The sequence below is a fragment of the Crocuta crocuta genome, unplaced genomic scaffold (assembly GCF_008692635.1).
Source record: "Crocuta crocuta isolate KB4526 unplaced genomic scaffold, BGI_CrCroc_1.0 scaffold85, whole genome shotgun sequence".
NCBI lineage: Eukaryota > Metazoa > Chordata > Mammalia > Carnivora > Hyaenidae > Crocuta > Crocuta crocuta.
Window position 1 is genome coordinate 3,623,719 of NW_027530620.1, and position 13,577 is coordinate 3,637,295.

General features: G+C 34.8%; 2 protein-coding genes across 2 annotated transcripts in view; both read right to left on the reverse strand.

Moving 5' to 3' along the window:
• The window catches only part of TM2D1 (TM2 domain containing 1), a 50,721-nt gene that overhangs the window by 8,526 nt on the left and 28,618 nt on the right, over nt 1–13,577 (reverse strand). Inside the window, exon 5 of the mRNA XM_077768083.1 lies at nt 8,545–8,618. Coding sequence (XP_077624209.1) covers nt 8,545–8,618 — 74 coding nt within the window. The remainder of the gene's footprint in view (nt 1–8,544; nt 8,619–13,577) is intronic.
• Nucleotides 1,196–1,375, reverse strand: LOC144234797 (small integral membrane protein 30-like). Its single transcript, XM_077768109.1, has one exon. The coding sequence runs from the start codon at nt 1,373–1,375 to the stop codon at nt 1,196–1,198; it is 180 nt and encodes a 59-aa protein (XP_077624235.1).

Genomic DNA, 13,577 nt, shown 5'->3' on the forward strand with positions numbered 1-13,577 from the left:
TCCAATCTCTGCCTTTGTCTTTACAATGCCTTCTTTTCTGTGTCTGTCTTTCCCCTTCTGTCTCCTATAAGGACACCTCTCACGGATTTAAGACCTACCTAGGTAATCCAAGATGATCTCTTCATATCAAGATCCTTAACTTAATCACACGTGCAAAGGCTCTGTTTCCAAATAAGGTAATCTTCCCAGGTTCTGGGGACTTAACATGGGTATCTTTTGTCCTACCACATCCTACTTCTGTGGAAACGGAGGAGGTTTGGAGGAATTGGGTGGAATTTGATTTCTTCTTTAATTCATTTCTGATTGTCTTCACCATGAGATTTTATTTGTAGCTTAAGTGCAAAAAAAAATCTTGAATTATTTACTTAAAACGATAAGCTTTTCTATTAGGTGCAAAGTCTATAGCAACAAGAATAGATCAGGAAACTGAAAAATACATATTAAAGTTAAGAATGTTAAGTGGCCACCAAATTCCCTGTCTTTTTTTGTTCTTTTCTTCTAATCTCCATTCTTTTGTTTGTTTGTTTGTTTTTTACAACATAATGGGTTTATATTTAATATAGTACTTCCCACCATGGAGATGTTACTCAGTTAATATAGAGGGTTTTTTTTTTTTATTAAATCTCTTCTCCATTTAAATGTCCATATAAAGTATTTTTTTACATTATATATTTTCTCCATTTTAACATTAGATACACTGAGTATATTTTTGTTACCTCCCCCCAACCAAAGAAATAAAAATTTTAATTTCTGAATATATTTGATATCTAAGTACAATATTAACTTGGAATATAACAAAACAAAAATCTAATAAAAATATGGAGAAAAGACTCCTCAGTGATGCAGGAGGCAGTGGTAATTCCCTAGGATTCTGGATAAGGGTTTCCTTCCTATTTCATGCACTTTGAGAATTCCAAAACTTTGAAATAATATGTAAATTTCAGTCATCTGACTTCTTTGAGCCTGTTTCTAACTAATACATATGAATTATACTGTTTTTTTTCCAGCACATTTTTTGTTGTGAAAACTTTTTTTTCCCCATTTAACATATATCAGTTTGTTCCCATTTACAGGGAGACAAGAATGTGAAAATATCCTATTTCTTGTGAACTTTCAGACACTAAAGATCAGTTTTTAATCTCAATAATTCACAAAGGTTTTCTGGGCAAGGTCTGATTTGGAAGGCCCATCAAAATCACATTTGTCCACTTCTCTTTCGTGCATATACCCCCAAACAAGCACAAATGCCTGTAATGCTCAGAGCCACACCTAACAAGAGAGTGACTGCATCTCCAGCTTCTACTGCTTCAACAACAGGCAGCAACAAAAGCAGTGAAATGAGGACCAAGAACAACTGTGCTGAAATTGAAGCCATGATGTTGGGATCTTCAGGTATCTGGATCTTGAGGGCAGAAAGTTTCAAAGAAAGTATTTATGTATAATCCTATCTGATTCGAAATATTCCCTTCCTGGAGTTCCGGATGCTGAGGCTAAGAGGTTCCATGTGACAGAGCCTTCCTGGAAGCAGCCATTACAGGAATGGCCTTCTAATCTCCATTCTAATTCTCTCTAATTCCCGCTCATACACCTACCCACACAAATAATGAGCATACACTTAATTTGGTATATGTGCTGGATACGTATTTATTTTTTTAAACACGTTCTTTGAATATGCTTTTTTAATTTATCCAAATATTGTTGTTGATCTTGTTCAGTTTTAAACTATTTTCATAGTATACTATAATAGTAAGACATTTCCATATAGCGTACGCACACCTAGGGAAGTGCTTGTAATTGCTGCCTAACATTAGAGAATGCATCCATTCTCATATTACTGTACATCCACGTTCATTCCAACTTCCTGCTCCCACAAACAGGCTACAAGAGACATCATTGCTCATGTCCTCTTGTGTAAGCAATACAAATTTTTTAGAGTAAATGCCCAGAAGTATTTTTTTACATATTAGTCATTCAGGTGATTCTATGAATCACCTATTAGTTTACTGCACTCATTTAACTATCAGGATCTATGTCTTTTCTTGTGGTTTACAGAAATTATTTGTATATTCCACATATCAATTCCTGTTGCTAGTATCCTTTTTATTCAGTCTATTAAGTGTTAACTTGGTCTATGTCCATGACATCCTTTTTAAAACAGAATTTCTTAATTTTAAGGTAATCAAATTAAATAATTTTTTCCTTTATGATTTAGGTTTTGAGGATCTAATTTAACTATTCTAAGGTCATGAAGATATTCTCCTCAATTAGCTTTAATATAAAAGCTCATCTTCTCCTAGGTATACCCCCAAAAGAACTGAACAGGGGCTTAAATAGATACTTGGGGGCGCCTGGGTGGCTCAGTCAGTTAAGCGTCCGACTTCGGCTCAAGTCATGATCTCAGTTTGTGGGTTCGAGCCCCACGTCAGGCTCTGTGCTGACAGCCAGCTCGGAGCCTGGAGCCTATTTTGGATTCTGTGCCTCCGTCTCTCTCTGAGCCTCCCCTGCTCACGCTCTCTCTGTCTCAGGAGTAAATTTAAAAAACATTAACAAAATAGATACTTGCACACAAATATTCATAGCAAAAATGATTCACAGTAGCCCAAATGGGGAAACAATCCAAGTGTCCATCAACAGATGAATGGATAAACAAAACATAGTATATACATACAATGGAATATTCTATAGCCATAAAAGGGAATGAAATTCCAATACATGCCACATTACCAATGAACCCTGAAAACATGATTTAAAGTAAAATAAGCCAGACGTAGAAGGACCAAATTATGATTCCACTTACACGAAATATCTAGAATAGGCAAATTCGTACAGGAAAAAGTAGATTGGAGGTTACCAGGGACTAGGAGAGTGGGAAATGGGGAGTTATTGCTTAATGGGTACAGCGTTTCCATTTCAGGTGATGAAAACGTTGTGGAAATAGATCGTGGTGACAGTTGTACAACATTCTGAATGTAGTTAATGCCATTGAACTGTATAACTTAAAAAAGGTTAAAGTGGCATATTTTATACTATATATGTATTTCATTTTTACCAGACCAGAAAAGAGTTTACTTTATTTGAACTTTATTAATGTTGTAGTTTCGTTCATAAACTTTTGCTTTTGTTAGTGGAAAATGTATTTTGTTTGAGCATATTTAGGTAACATTTGAATAAAAATAAATTAATTCAAGAAAAATTGTGGTTACCCATAAGTACTCCAATACCTAAACTTCAGCAATAGTTATCTATGCCCCCACATATAATGGCTTTGCACTGTGAACAAAGTCATACTGGCTTAGATAACTTAAATTATCTTACAAATTTAAATGTTATACAGGAATTAAGGAAGGAAAGGAAAAAACTAAGAACACTTTATTCAACTCTATCAATGCACCGTTTTTCTACATTATGCACTTAGAGGAGTTTCTCCATATTAAGAATCCAATTAAGAATACTGGCAAGATCAGATCATCTCCTAAAGACCTACTAACCTGGTGAAAAAAGTAAAATGACCCAACTGTCTGCAATTACAGGACCATGATGCAACCTGTGTCCATTCTAGTTCTCCAAAAAACATACATGTATATAAAAGTCAAATTACATTTCTGTGTCCATGGCTGATTTGTGTGTGGTTAATTTTAATATGAAGCCATTAAAACCATCTGATTAGTCACATTTAAATTAAGCACCTGGGTGGCTCAGTCTGTTAAGCTTCTGACTTTGACTAAGGTCATGTCCTCAAGGTTAGTGGGTTCCAGCCCCACATCAGGCTCTCTGCTCTCAGCACAGAGCCCACTTGGGATCCTCTGTTCCTCTCTCTCTGGCCCACTTCTGCTCATGTAAGCTCCCTCTCTCTCAAAAATTAAAAATAAACATTTAAATAATAAATTAAGCACCAACAAATTAAATAATAAATTAAGCACCAAAATTCCTACATAGTGCCAGAAGTTATACATTCAGACCTCTTCACTGCATCTGATTTAAAGACTTGTTAATATAAATCCTTAATGACCAAAATCAATATCACTCCTCAAGAAATGAGTAAGATTCATACATTATATCTCCCGAGAAAAACACAGCTTGGGGACTATTCTCAAAAACAGTTTAAGATACTCTATTTTTTGAACATTCCTTTAATTCGCTAAATAAAAATCTGCCCACCTGATAAGTGAACTCAGTGAAATCTACCTAGTTAAAGTCACATGACAGAGCAGAGGCTACACAAATTATTAGTCTCCTCAGTTTTCTAGTTTATTTCCCCAATAAATCACACCAGGGTTAAATAAATAATACAGACAGCTATTTGAAAGAACTGAGATCTATCAAATGTCTGCTGGTTCTTATATATTGCTGTCCAACATCTAGCGAACTATCAAGGACTTTGATCCACTTTTCCAGTACTGGTAACAGATTTAGGCTGATTACACAGTTAGTCTTTTTGATCAATAGTATGTGTGTCACAGGGCAAGAATGTAGGCTAGGCCTTGGAAAAAACAAACTGGTTTACAGAGAAGTGAACCTACAGCTTAAGCCTTGCTTATGTTCTAGACTGAAAAGCGTAGGCTTTTAAAATTTTTAGTAAAATTCCAAGAATTTAAACAAGATAAAGTCAAGATAACTCATTTTTATTTTAAGCCTGAAGTGCTCAAGGAAATATTTTATTTCTGATAAGTGGAATCTTATTATCAGACCACTTTTGGAATAGAGTGTCAGTTTCTCTAGGGCAGGAACTTATTATATCTAATTGGTGCTCAGTAAACCCATTCTCATTGATAGCATAAAACCTACTATTTATAGCTTATCATATCAACTTTTATTTATCACCTCTCAAGTGACACTAGGAAATTTAGAGCTTTAAGGGCCTAAAGAAAAGCAAGCACTTTTAAAAACTATCTTTTTTAGCTTCTCATTTTCCCCATAATTGGCAAGTGGCCATACTTTTCACAGAGTGCACTGCATTCAGTTCAAGTCAGCCGAAACTCCTGATGGCATACTCTAGGTTTAGGAAACCACCAGCACTATAGGGAATTTAAAAAACTTTTTTTTTTAATGTTTATTTATTTTGGGGTAGAGGATAAAGTGCAGAGAGAGAGAGAGAATCTGAAGCAGGTTCCGCACTGTCAGTGCAGAGCCAGATGCCAGGCTTGAACTCACAAACTGCGAGGTCATGACCTAAGCTGAAGTTGGACACTTAACAGACTGAGCCACCCCAGTGCCCCCAAAACTCTTTTTTTGTTCCTAAAGAAATTTATGAGTACAAAGTCAAGCCTGGTACCTGAAAGTTAAAAAAATAACACAGAAACAATATATAATGCAGTGCTAAAATAAATTATCTATATTAAATGCCAAACTAACGAGATATTTTATAAATTTTTATAAATTTTTAAAATTCATTAATGTCTTGAAATTATGCTGCTTTTGTGAATTTCTTTTACTTATATAGTTTATTAGTCCCTTAAGGAGATCTACTCTGTAATGCTAATAGGAATAAAAATGAAAGTAATTTCTTCTGTGATGCATACAATTTTTTTAAATTGTCACAAAGCACCCTGACGTACTTTCTTCCAACAACTTTCTACATTCCAACTCATATTTCCATTTTCCCTCTAACCATCTTCATCTTTTTGATTTGTGGCCATCTTGTCTCTACTTAACAGAGGAAATATTTCTTTTCTTTTTGTTTGGCACAGTACACATCAGTGGTTTTGGTATCGTTAAAAAAGTCCAGATTGTGTAAGTAAGAAGTTTAAATGAAATCAAAATATTCTCATATTTTTTCTGATAAAAAATTTAAATGCCTAATCTATCCATCATGACATAAATATAAAAATATATAAGCACAAAAGAATGTTTATTTTAAAATCCTCAGAACTGCCTTATGAATATATATATTGTAATTATATACAAAAGCTACATATAACTGAAAGACTGTATGCTACACACATATCACTGATTCAGATTTTTGCTGAATGCACAAAAGAGCTGAATTAATTCTATGTATTGTTTCATACTATTAACTTGTACTGCCATTTCCATACATTTTAAGAACAAAAAAAGAAGAAACTTCAAAAGTTTATTAAATAGATATAAACTCATTAAAGTATTTTCAGTAAATATAGTGACATGTAAAGCTTACTTTAGCAATCCGTATATTATACTTTATATTATTTTGGTTTAAAGAAGAAATAACTAGACCTATTTTTCTTAAAGAGGATTTTTCTAGATTTTTGTTATAAACACTGTGAAACAAGTATGTTTTTATAGGTCTTGAGTTCATGCACAATATGTTTCTGGGATCACAGCCCAATAGAAAAACATTGCTATTCACTGGGGAACAATATTTAATGGCAAAAAGAAAAAAAAAAACAGAATGGAGAGAATGAGAAAGGAGAATAAACAAAAAGATGATGGACAAATGTAAAAGGTCTATGAGAAATTGGAAAAAATATATTTGGGACCAAAACATTAACATAGTTTGTAATATTTATACTAAAAACATGTGATTTGCTGAAAAAATAATCCTTAAAATCTAAAGCAGTCAACATCACATGTTAAGTATATTAAATGTCATGTAGAATAAGGCTACACCTATTTTGGCTACATTTGAAAACTTATATTTTCTCCAATCTGAAAGCAGTCTAAAGCTAAAGTGGAAATACCTATTAACACGTATTACTTGGGGAAATTTACTGCAGAAATTCAAACACTCTAATTCTGCCTCAATATTCCTTAATGTGATAGTTTCAATTCAAGATCTTTAAGAAACAAACTATTTGTTCTCAAAAGTTTAGGCATTCATCTACCAGAAAGCAGTAGCTGAATCAAAAAAGCTCCCTAATTTGAAATAAAGCTATAAAGCAATGACATCACCAAAGAAAGGACCTAGTGTGAAAATATTAACTAAATGGGTTTCAAAGACATTGAATTATGGATATCTTGAAGAATCCCAATAATACATTAAGTTCCTTGGATCCTCATTTGAAGTGAGAAATCCATTTCCAAGCATATGTGCACAAGTACCTTAGCCTCTTCATGCCTGCTTGCCTGTCCCACAGTCAGAGAAGGCAGGATATTTGGTTAGGCATATGTTTATGAATAAAGACAGGAAAATTCCAACTTTAAAACCAAATATTTTCCTTGTTTAATTCTGGTATCTTATTGGTCCATATGCTGCCTCCTCCTCACAGTATGGTACCCTCCTCGCAGTATGCTACCAAATCTCCTGGATTTTGACTTTCTTTTTAAACATACGGATTAACATGAAGCAGACAGAATTGAGAAGTGGAAATATTGTATGAGAAAGAAGACCAAAACTGATGATGATCTACATACATACTGACATACTTGCTAAAGACATTAGGTGCTCCATAAATGCTTACAGAAATGCTGCTTTGTGACATTTGTTGTGATAAATTTATCTCCTTCTCTAATCTAAGAATCCTCATGAGCTAACCACCACCAGTTCAGTGTAATTTAATGTAAAACATCTGGTGGCCCTTTCAAATGCTAAAGGATAGCATTTCACAAACTTGCCTGCCTCCACATCAGCAGGAGAAAATGAGGTTACCACAGAGAAGCAGAGGTGAGAATCAGGAGAGTGCATCATTTGATCCTATGGATTTAGTCTTGCCCCAAACCAACCCACTCCTAGCTTTTCTATAGAGCGCCCAGACACTGCTTTTTTTCTTTCTGGCTTAAATTAGGTGGATTTCAATTTCTGTAATTTACAACCAAGAGCATACTAATATAGAGTGTCTGTCCATTAAAAAAAAAAAAGAAAGAAAATATTGTTTTCTCTATATGTTCATATGCAAATATCAGATCTCCATCAATATTCTATTATAGTAAATGACAATGTGGCTGTGACCATCAGGAAAAGAAATAATAGATCTGAGAAATAATCTTAATCCCTATAAGAGATTCATAATACAAATTATAAAGATTCTCAGAAGTTATCCAGTAGAGAAATCTCAGCTGAATTCACATATACAAATCATATTTGAGCACCGAATCTTTTTTTAATGAAGTTCTTATGTCTTTTAGAATTACTAACTGGTAGAACACTTGGAAACATAGCTATGATCCCTAAGATCTAACTTCTAAAGAAAAACTGAAAAAGTATTCCTGCTTTCTAATATATTTATTCTTAGGTTTTTTTTTTTTTGAAACAAGAAAGGAATTTATTTCAGTGAGGCTAACATTGGTAAGATGGTGGACTAAGTTCTCAAAGACTGTCTCCAACGTGCTGAAAATACTTGTAGATTTATATCACGAAAATGTGGGTCAAAGGTGGTTACATGAAGGTGGGGCAATAAAGGTCAGGTAGATCACTGCCTTGGGGTCAATCCTGTGGGGTCTTGCTGGTTCAGTACAGTACTTATTGCTTGAGGGACCTTTTCAGTTCCCATCAGGGGATACTTTGCCCCACAGGGTGTTTTTGTGAGTTAAGAGATAAAGTGTCCTTTCTAATATAAAATATACCAGGAAAAGATCACAAAACTCAAGTCTGAATGTAGTAGTTCATCTTCTAGACTGAAACTAACTTACCTGCATTGAAATAAGAATGAAATCAATTAGGCTCCCAATTCCACAAAACCCGACAGTGCAAAACTTTAACAAACCTAGAAGAGAAGATAAATTCATTTAAAACTCAGAATGTCTTATAAATATTAACTTTTCTGTTTTCCAATAAGCCATTATGTATACTGCACAAACTCTATATTAAGAATATAAAATCAACACTTCAAAAAATCAAATCTTCACCTGAAAATATGAGAAAGGTTTAAAGGACCCTCTACATAAAAAAGCCACAAACAATGATTAATTCACTGAAATAAATATTATAAACTGAAATAAAAATTCAGTGTAGGGTCACCTGCTTGGGTGGCTCACTCGGTTAAGCGACTTTGGCTCTGGTCATGATCTCACGGTTTGTGAGTTTGAGCCCTGCATCAGGCTCCGTGCTGACAGTGTGGAGCCTGCTTGGGATTCTCTCTCTCCCTGTCCCCCACACGCACTTTCTCTCTCTCTCTCTCTCAAAATAAATAAATAAACTTAAAAAAAAAACCTTAGTGTAATCTCACAAAATTTCTTTAGAGAAAAGGCCTAAAGAAATAAATCTTTAAATCTCAGTACACCAGTTACAGAACATCTTTTGGTCCTAAAACCCTTATTTATTTATTTAGACTTAATACATACGTGATCCAAATTTTAATACAAATTTACAATAGAAACTTCAAATAAATAAAGATTATCAGGGCACAGAAAAAATAACCAGGAAAAAACATTGATCTTACAGTTAAATCGTAAAATCTTATTAGCAACCCAATTATCTTTACCCTATACTTAATTATCTTACAATTATCCCATACTTTTTTTCTAAGCATCTCATGTCTATTAATTCTATACTCAAAATCAATAATTCTGTGCACTATATACGCTTCTGCCTTCAGTCCCAACCTTAGAACTAAGGTACTAAAACATAATAACAGAGCATAGAATCTAGGACATACACACGATATTACACAAAACATGATGATGAAATATAGGAGGCAGATTGGGGGCGGGGGTGGGATGAGTAATCTCTCTTCTATATTTAAACTTAAATTGCTTTCCAGACATCGCATTTGGGATATAAAAATGGTAGGAAATAAGACTCTTCGTGAAAGGGTAGTTCTAAGTATCAACTACAAATAGATCAGCTAAAATCACAAGAGTGGATGAGATCACCTCCTGCATGCAATTTGGAATTACACAAATAAGACTGAAATATGTAGGTACATTAGATGATTATTCCTCCTTTTTCAGTATTAGACAATTTAGACATACAGCAGAATAATGTTTAAGTACTAAGATAACACATGTTGGAAATAATCTTAAAATAGTAAAATACAGATATTATATAAAATTATGCTTTTAGTTTTCTTCAGAACACTTGTTATGTTACCTAAAATTTTATATTTGTTCCATCTTTGTCTCATGGAAGTCCCATTAAAGGAGGGTCTTTTATCTGTTTTATTTATTCCTGTGTCCTTCGTACCTACAACATTACATCATATCACAGGTAGGATGCTCAATATTTGTTAAATGAATGGATAAATAGTCTCAGCTTTTGTTTCCTAAAGACCTCTAACTTTTTAGCCATTATCTTCTATAACAATTCCTTATTTTTTTCATTAGTTGCATTTTATTATAGTTGCCCAGAGAACTTGATCCAGTGACTTGGTATATTCTATCCATTTACTCATTCATTATATTTCTGAAATGCACCCTTCTTCATGTAGTATTTTGGTGTAAATTTGGAAAAATCATAGAGGTTCCTTTCCTTCAATTTTCTTACAAAAAGATTAATGTCAAGAATGGTCCAAAAGAAGTTTGTCTTTAATTAACTGCTACTCTATGAAGAAAATATAACCATGTCAGACCCTTTGCTCTTGTCATGACTTCTTCCAACAATATTCTGTAGCTCTGGTCATTTCTCAGTTACTTCTTCAGAGCCGTCTTCCTAACCCGCCTATCTAAAGCAGCATGCTGCTTCCTCCAAAGCCCCTGCCCTGTCACTTCTCACCTATTTATTGCCTTCTTGGTGCCGACTAAAAATATCTGTAACAGCCTCATTTGTTTGTTCTCATTCATTCTCTTTCCTACTCTGCCATGTAAATTCCTAAAGGCAGGGTCCTTATCTATCTTACTTAAATCGATTCCTTGAACAGTACCTGACAGACGGTAAGAGTTTGATAAATATTTCTTGTATGACTATCAAAAAACTAGAAACCATCTAAATGTTTAACAGGGAGGAACTGCCTCAGAAAATCAAGGTACAACACCTAATAATAGGAGAGAGTATTATGCAGCTGTTTAAAACATTGATGTAAAAGTATATTTATTGGCAAAATGATGTGACAGTACTCAAAAGAGAGAACAATAATGAGTTCATGAAAATCTTGATATTCTGCTGCTGAACCCCTTCTTAAGGGTTCTTCAGAAGAATGAACACGAGAGGTTCCTGTTCAGATAAAGTATTAGATAAGGGAGTGATATGTGTGTTTGAAACTTTAGTTGAGTGCCACCTAATTTAAAGTAACACATTTAAAGAAACCATAGAACAGATCTAAGACGATACTTAAATATTTTTAAAAATCTGCAAACTAACCTACAGTAACAGAAAGCAGATAAATGTTTGCTTGGGAAAGAGCAGGACAAGCCAAGAGGCAGAGACTACAAATGGGCATGAGGACGCTTTGGGTAGGGACGTATTTGGTCATTATCTTGATTATGGAGATTGTTTCATAGGTGTACACATATGTGTGACTTACATTTACATCTTAAACTGTACTTAAGTACTTAAACTGTACTTAAGATATGTGCATTTTTTAACATTTATTTATTTGAGAGAGAGAGTGAGGAGAGGGGCAGAGAACAACGTCGAGAGAGGGAGAAGGAGAGAGAGAATCCCAATCAGGCTCCATGCTGTCAGCGCAGAGCCTAACATAAGGCTCATTCTCACCAACTGTGAGATCATGACCTGAGCGAAACTGAGAGTCATATGCTTAATCAGACGCTTAACTGACTGAGCCACTCAAGGTATGTGCATTTTAATGTATGTCATATATACTTCAATAAAGCTGCTTTTTAAAGAACTAAGTTGACTATTAAAAAAACAATTGTGGGGTGCCTGGGTGGCTCAGTCAGTTAGCTATGTCTGACTCTTGATTTGGCTCAGCTCATGATCTCCTGATTTGTGAATTCAAGTCCCATTGGGCTATGGAGTCTACTTGGGAGTCTCTCTCCCCCTCTCCCTCTGCTTCTACCCTGCTCATGCGTGATTCTCTCTCTCCCCCTCTCGCTGCTCCTCCCCTGCTTATGCATGGTCTCTTTCTCTCTCGAAATAAATAAATAAACTTAAAAAAATTTTTTTTTTTAATTGAGGGATGCTTTGGTGGCTCAGTCAGTTAAGCTTATGGCTCTTGATTTCAGCGCAGGTCACGATCTCATGGTTTGTGAATTTGAGCCATGCGTCGGGCTCTGCACTGAGCATGCTTAGGACTCTTCTTTCGGTCCCTCTGCTTCCCTCCCGTTTGCACATGCTCGCTCTCTCTAAAAAAAAAAAAAAATTTTTTCTTGAAAGTTTAAAATCATCACAGAGGCGCCTGGGTGGCTCAGTGGTTTTAGCGTCCAACTTCAGGTCAGGTCATGATCTCGTGGTTTGTGGGTCTGAGCCCCACACTGGGCTCTGGGCTGATAGCTCAGAGTGTGGAGCCTGCTTCAGATTCTGTGTCTCCCTCTCTCTCTCTCTCTGCCCCTCCCATGCTCATGTTCTGTCCCTCTCACCAAAATAAATAAGAATTAAAAAACATGTTTTAAAGTTTAAAATCATTACAGTGATTTATATCCTGTTTCACTCCAAATTCAAACCTATAATATTAACTATGGTATCTATTTCAGCAAATTTAACACAAAGGATAAGTTTACTAAAGGAAATTGCTAATACTGTTATCTTAAACTTGTTTTAGTTTTCCAAATATAAAAATATTTTATGGGAATAAGATAGGAAGGACAATAAAGGTTAAAAGAGATAATGAGAAAAAGTAAAAACTCAGAATAATACATGGCACATGGCAAACATCTGAAATGTTAGCCCAGTCATTACTTTTGTTACCACTATTCCTACTATTCTTACAATTATTATCAACCCAGAAACGTAGAGAGCATAAATCTATTTTCTTTATAATAGGATCATCTAACCTAATCTCATATCTTGTAAATTTCTTCTGCCTTTGTTACTACCAAACTACCCAAAGTTCTCTTCCAATGTGCTGTGCACTCATAGTTTTCTCATTCATCTCTGCATTTGTATGTGCTACGCTATTCTCTGCCTTGAGTCCTCCTCTGCACCCCTTCCATTCCCAACCATCTAGCTCTAAGAGTTGTTTGAAACTTCTGGGAAGTCTTCTCTAATGCCACCAGAATGAATTTAATACTATTCCCAGATCCTCCGCAGCCCTGCCCTTAACTTTCAGCACAGCACATATCCCATAGTATGACTTATTATATATTTTTATTTATCTATCTTCCCTATCCTTTCTGTGAGCAACTAGATGCCAGTGCTGTGTCATTCTCCTGCCTAGTCAATATGACTACTGAAGGAAAAAAGTATATCAATAGAAATTATCTTATTTGCAAACAAACACTGGATCAACTTGAACAACACAAAGTAGCATACATTCTAAACAGCGTTTATCAAAATCAATGCAAACCATTATTCTTGTAGATTTCATTATTTTGAGCATAACACCAGTTTTAAAAAAGTGAGTTCTCTGTGAACTACCAAAAGTTGATGGACTTTTTTCCCCCCCAAATAAAAAAAGCGTTAGGTCTCTTTGTACAGACACCATTTACTAACTTCTTATTGTGAAAAGGAGTATCAGTTTTAGACTTTAAAATCTATTGTAAAATTCCAAATAAAAGTGTTTCTTTTTTTTTTTTAATAGTTTATTGTCAAATTAGTTTCCACATAACACTCAGTGCTCATCCCCACAAGTGTCCTCCTCCATGCCCAGCCCCCACTCCCCCCACATCCA

Coding starts and splice junctions, on each gene's coding strand:
- LOC144234797 (XM_077768109.1), bottom strand. CDS start 1,375: ATGGCTTCAATTTCAGCACAGTTGTTCTTGGTCCTCATTTCACTGCTT.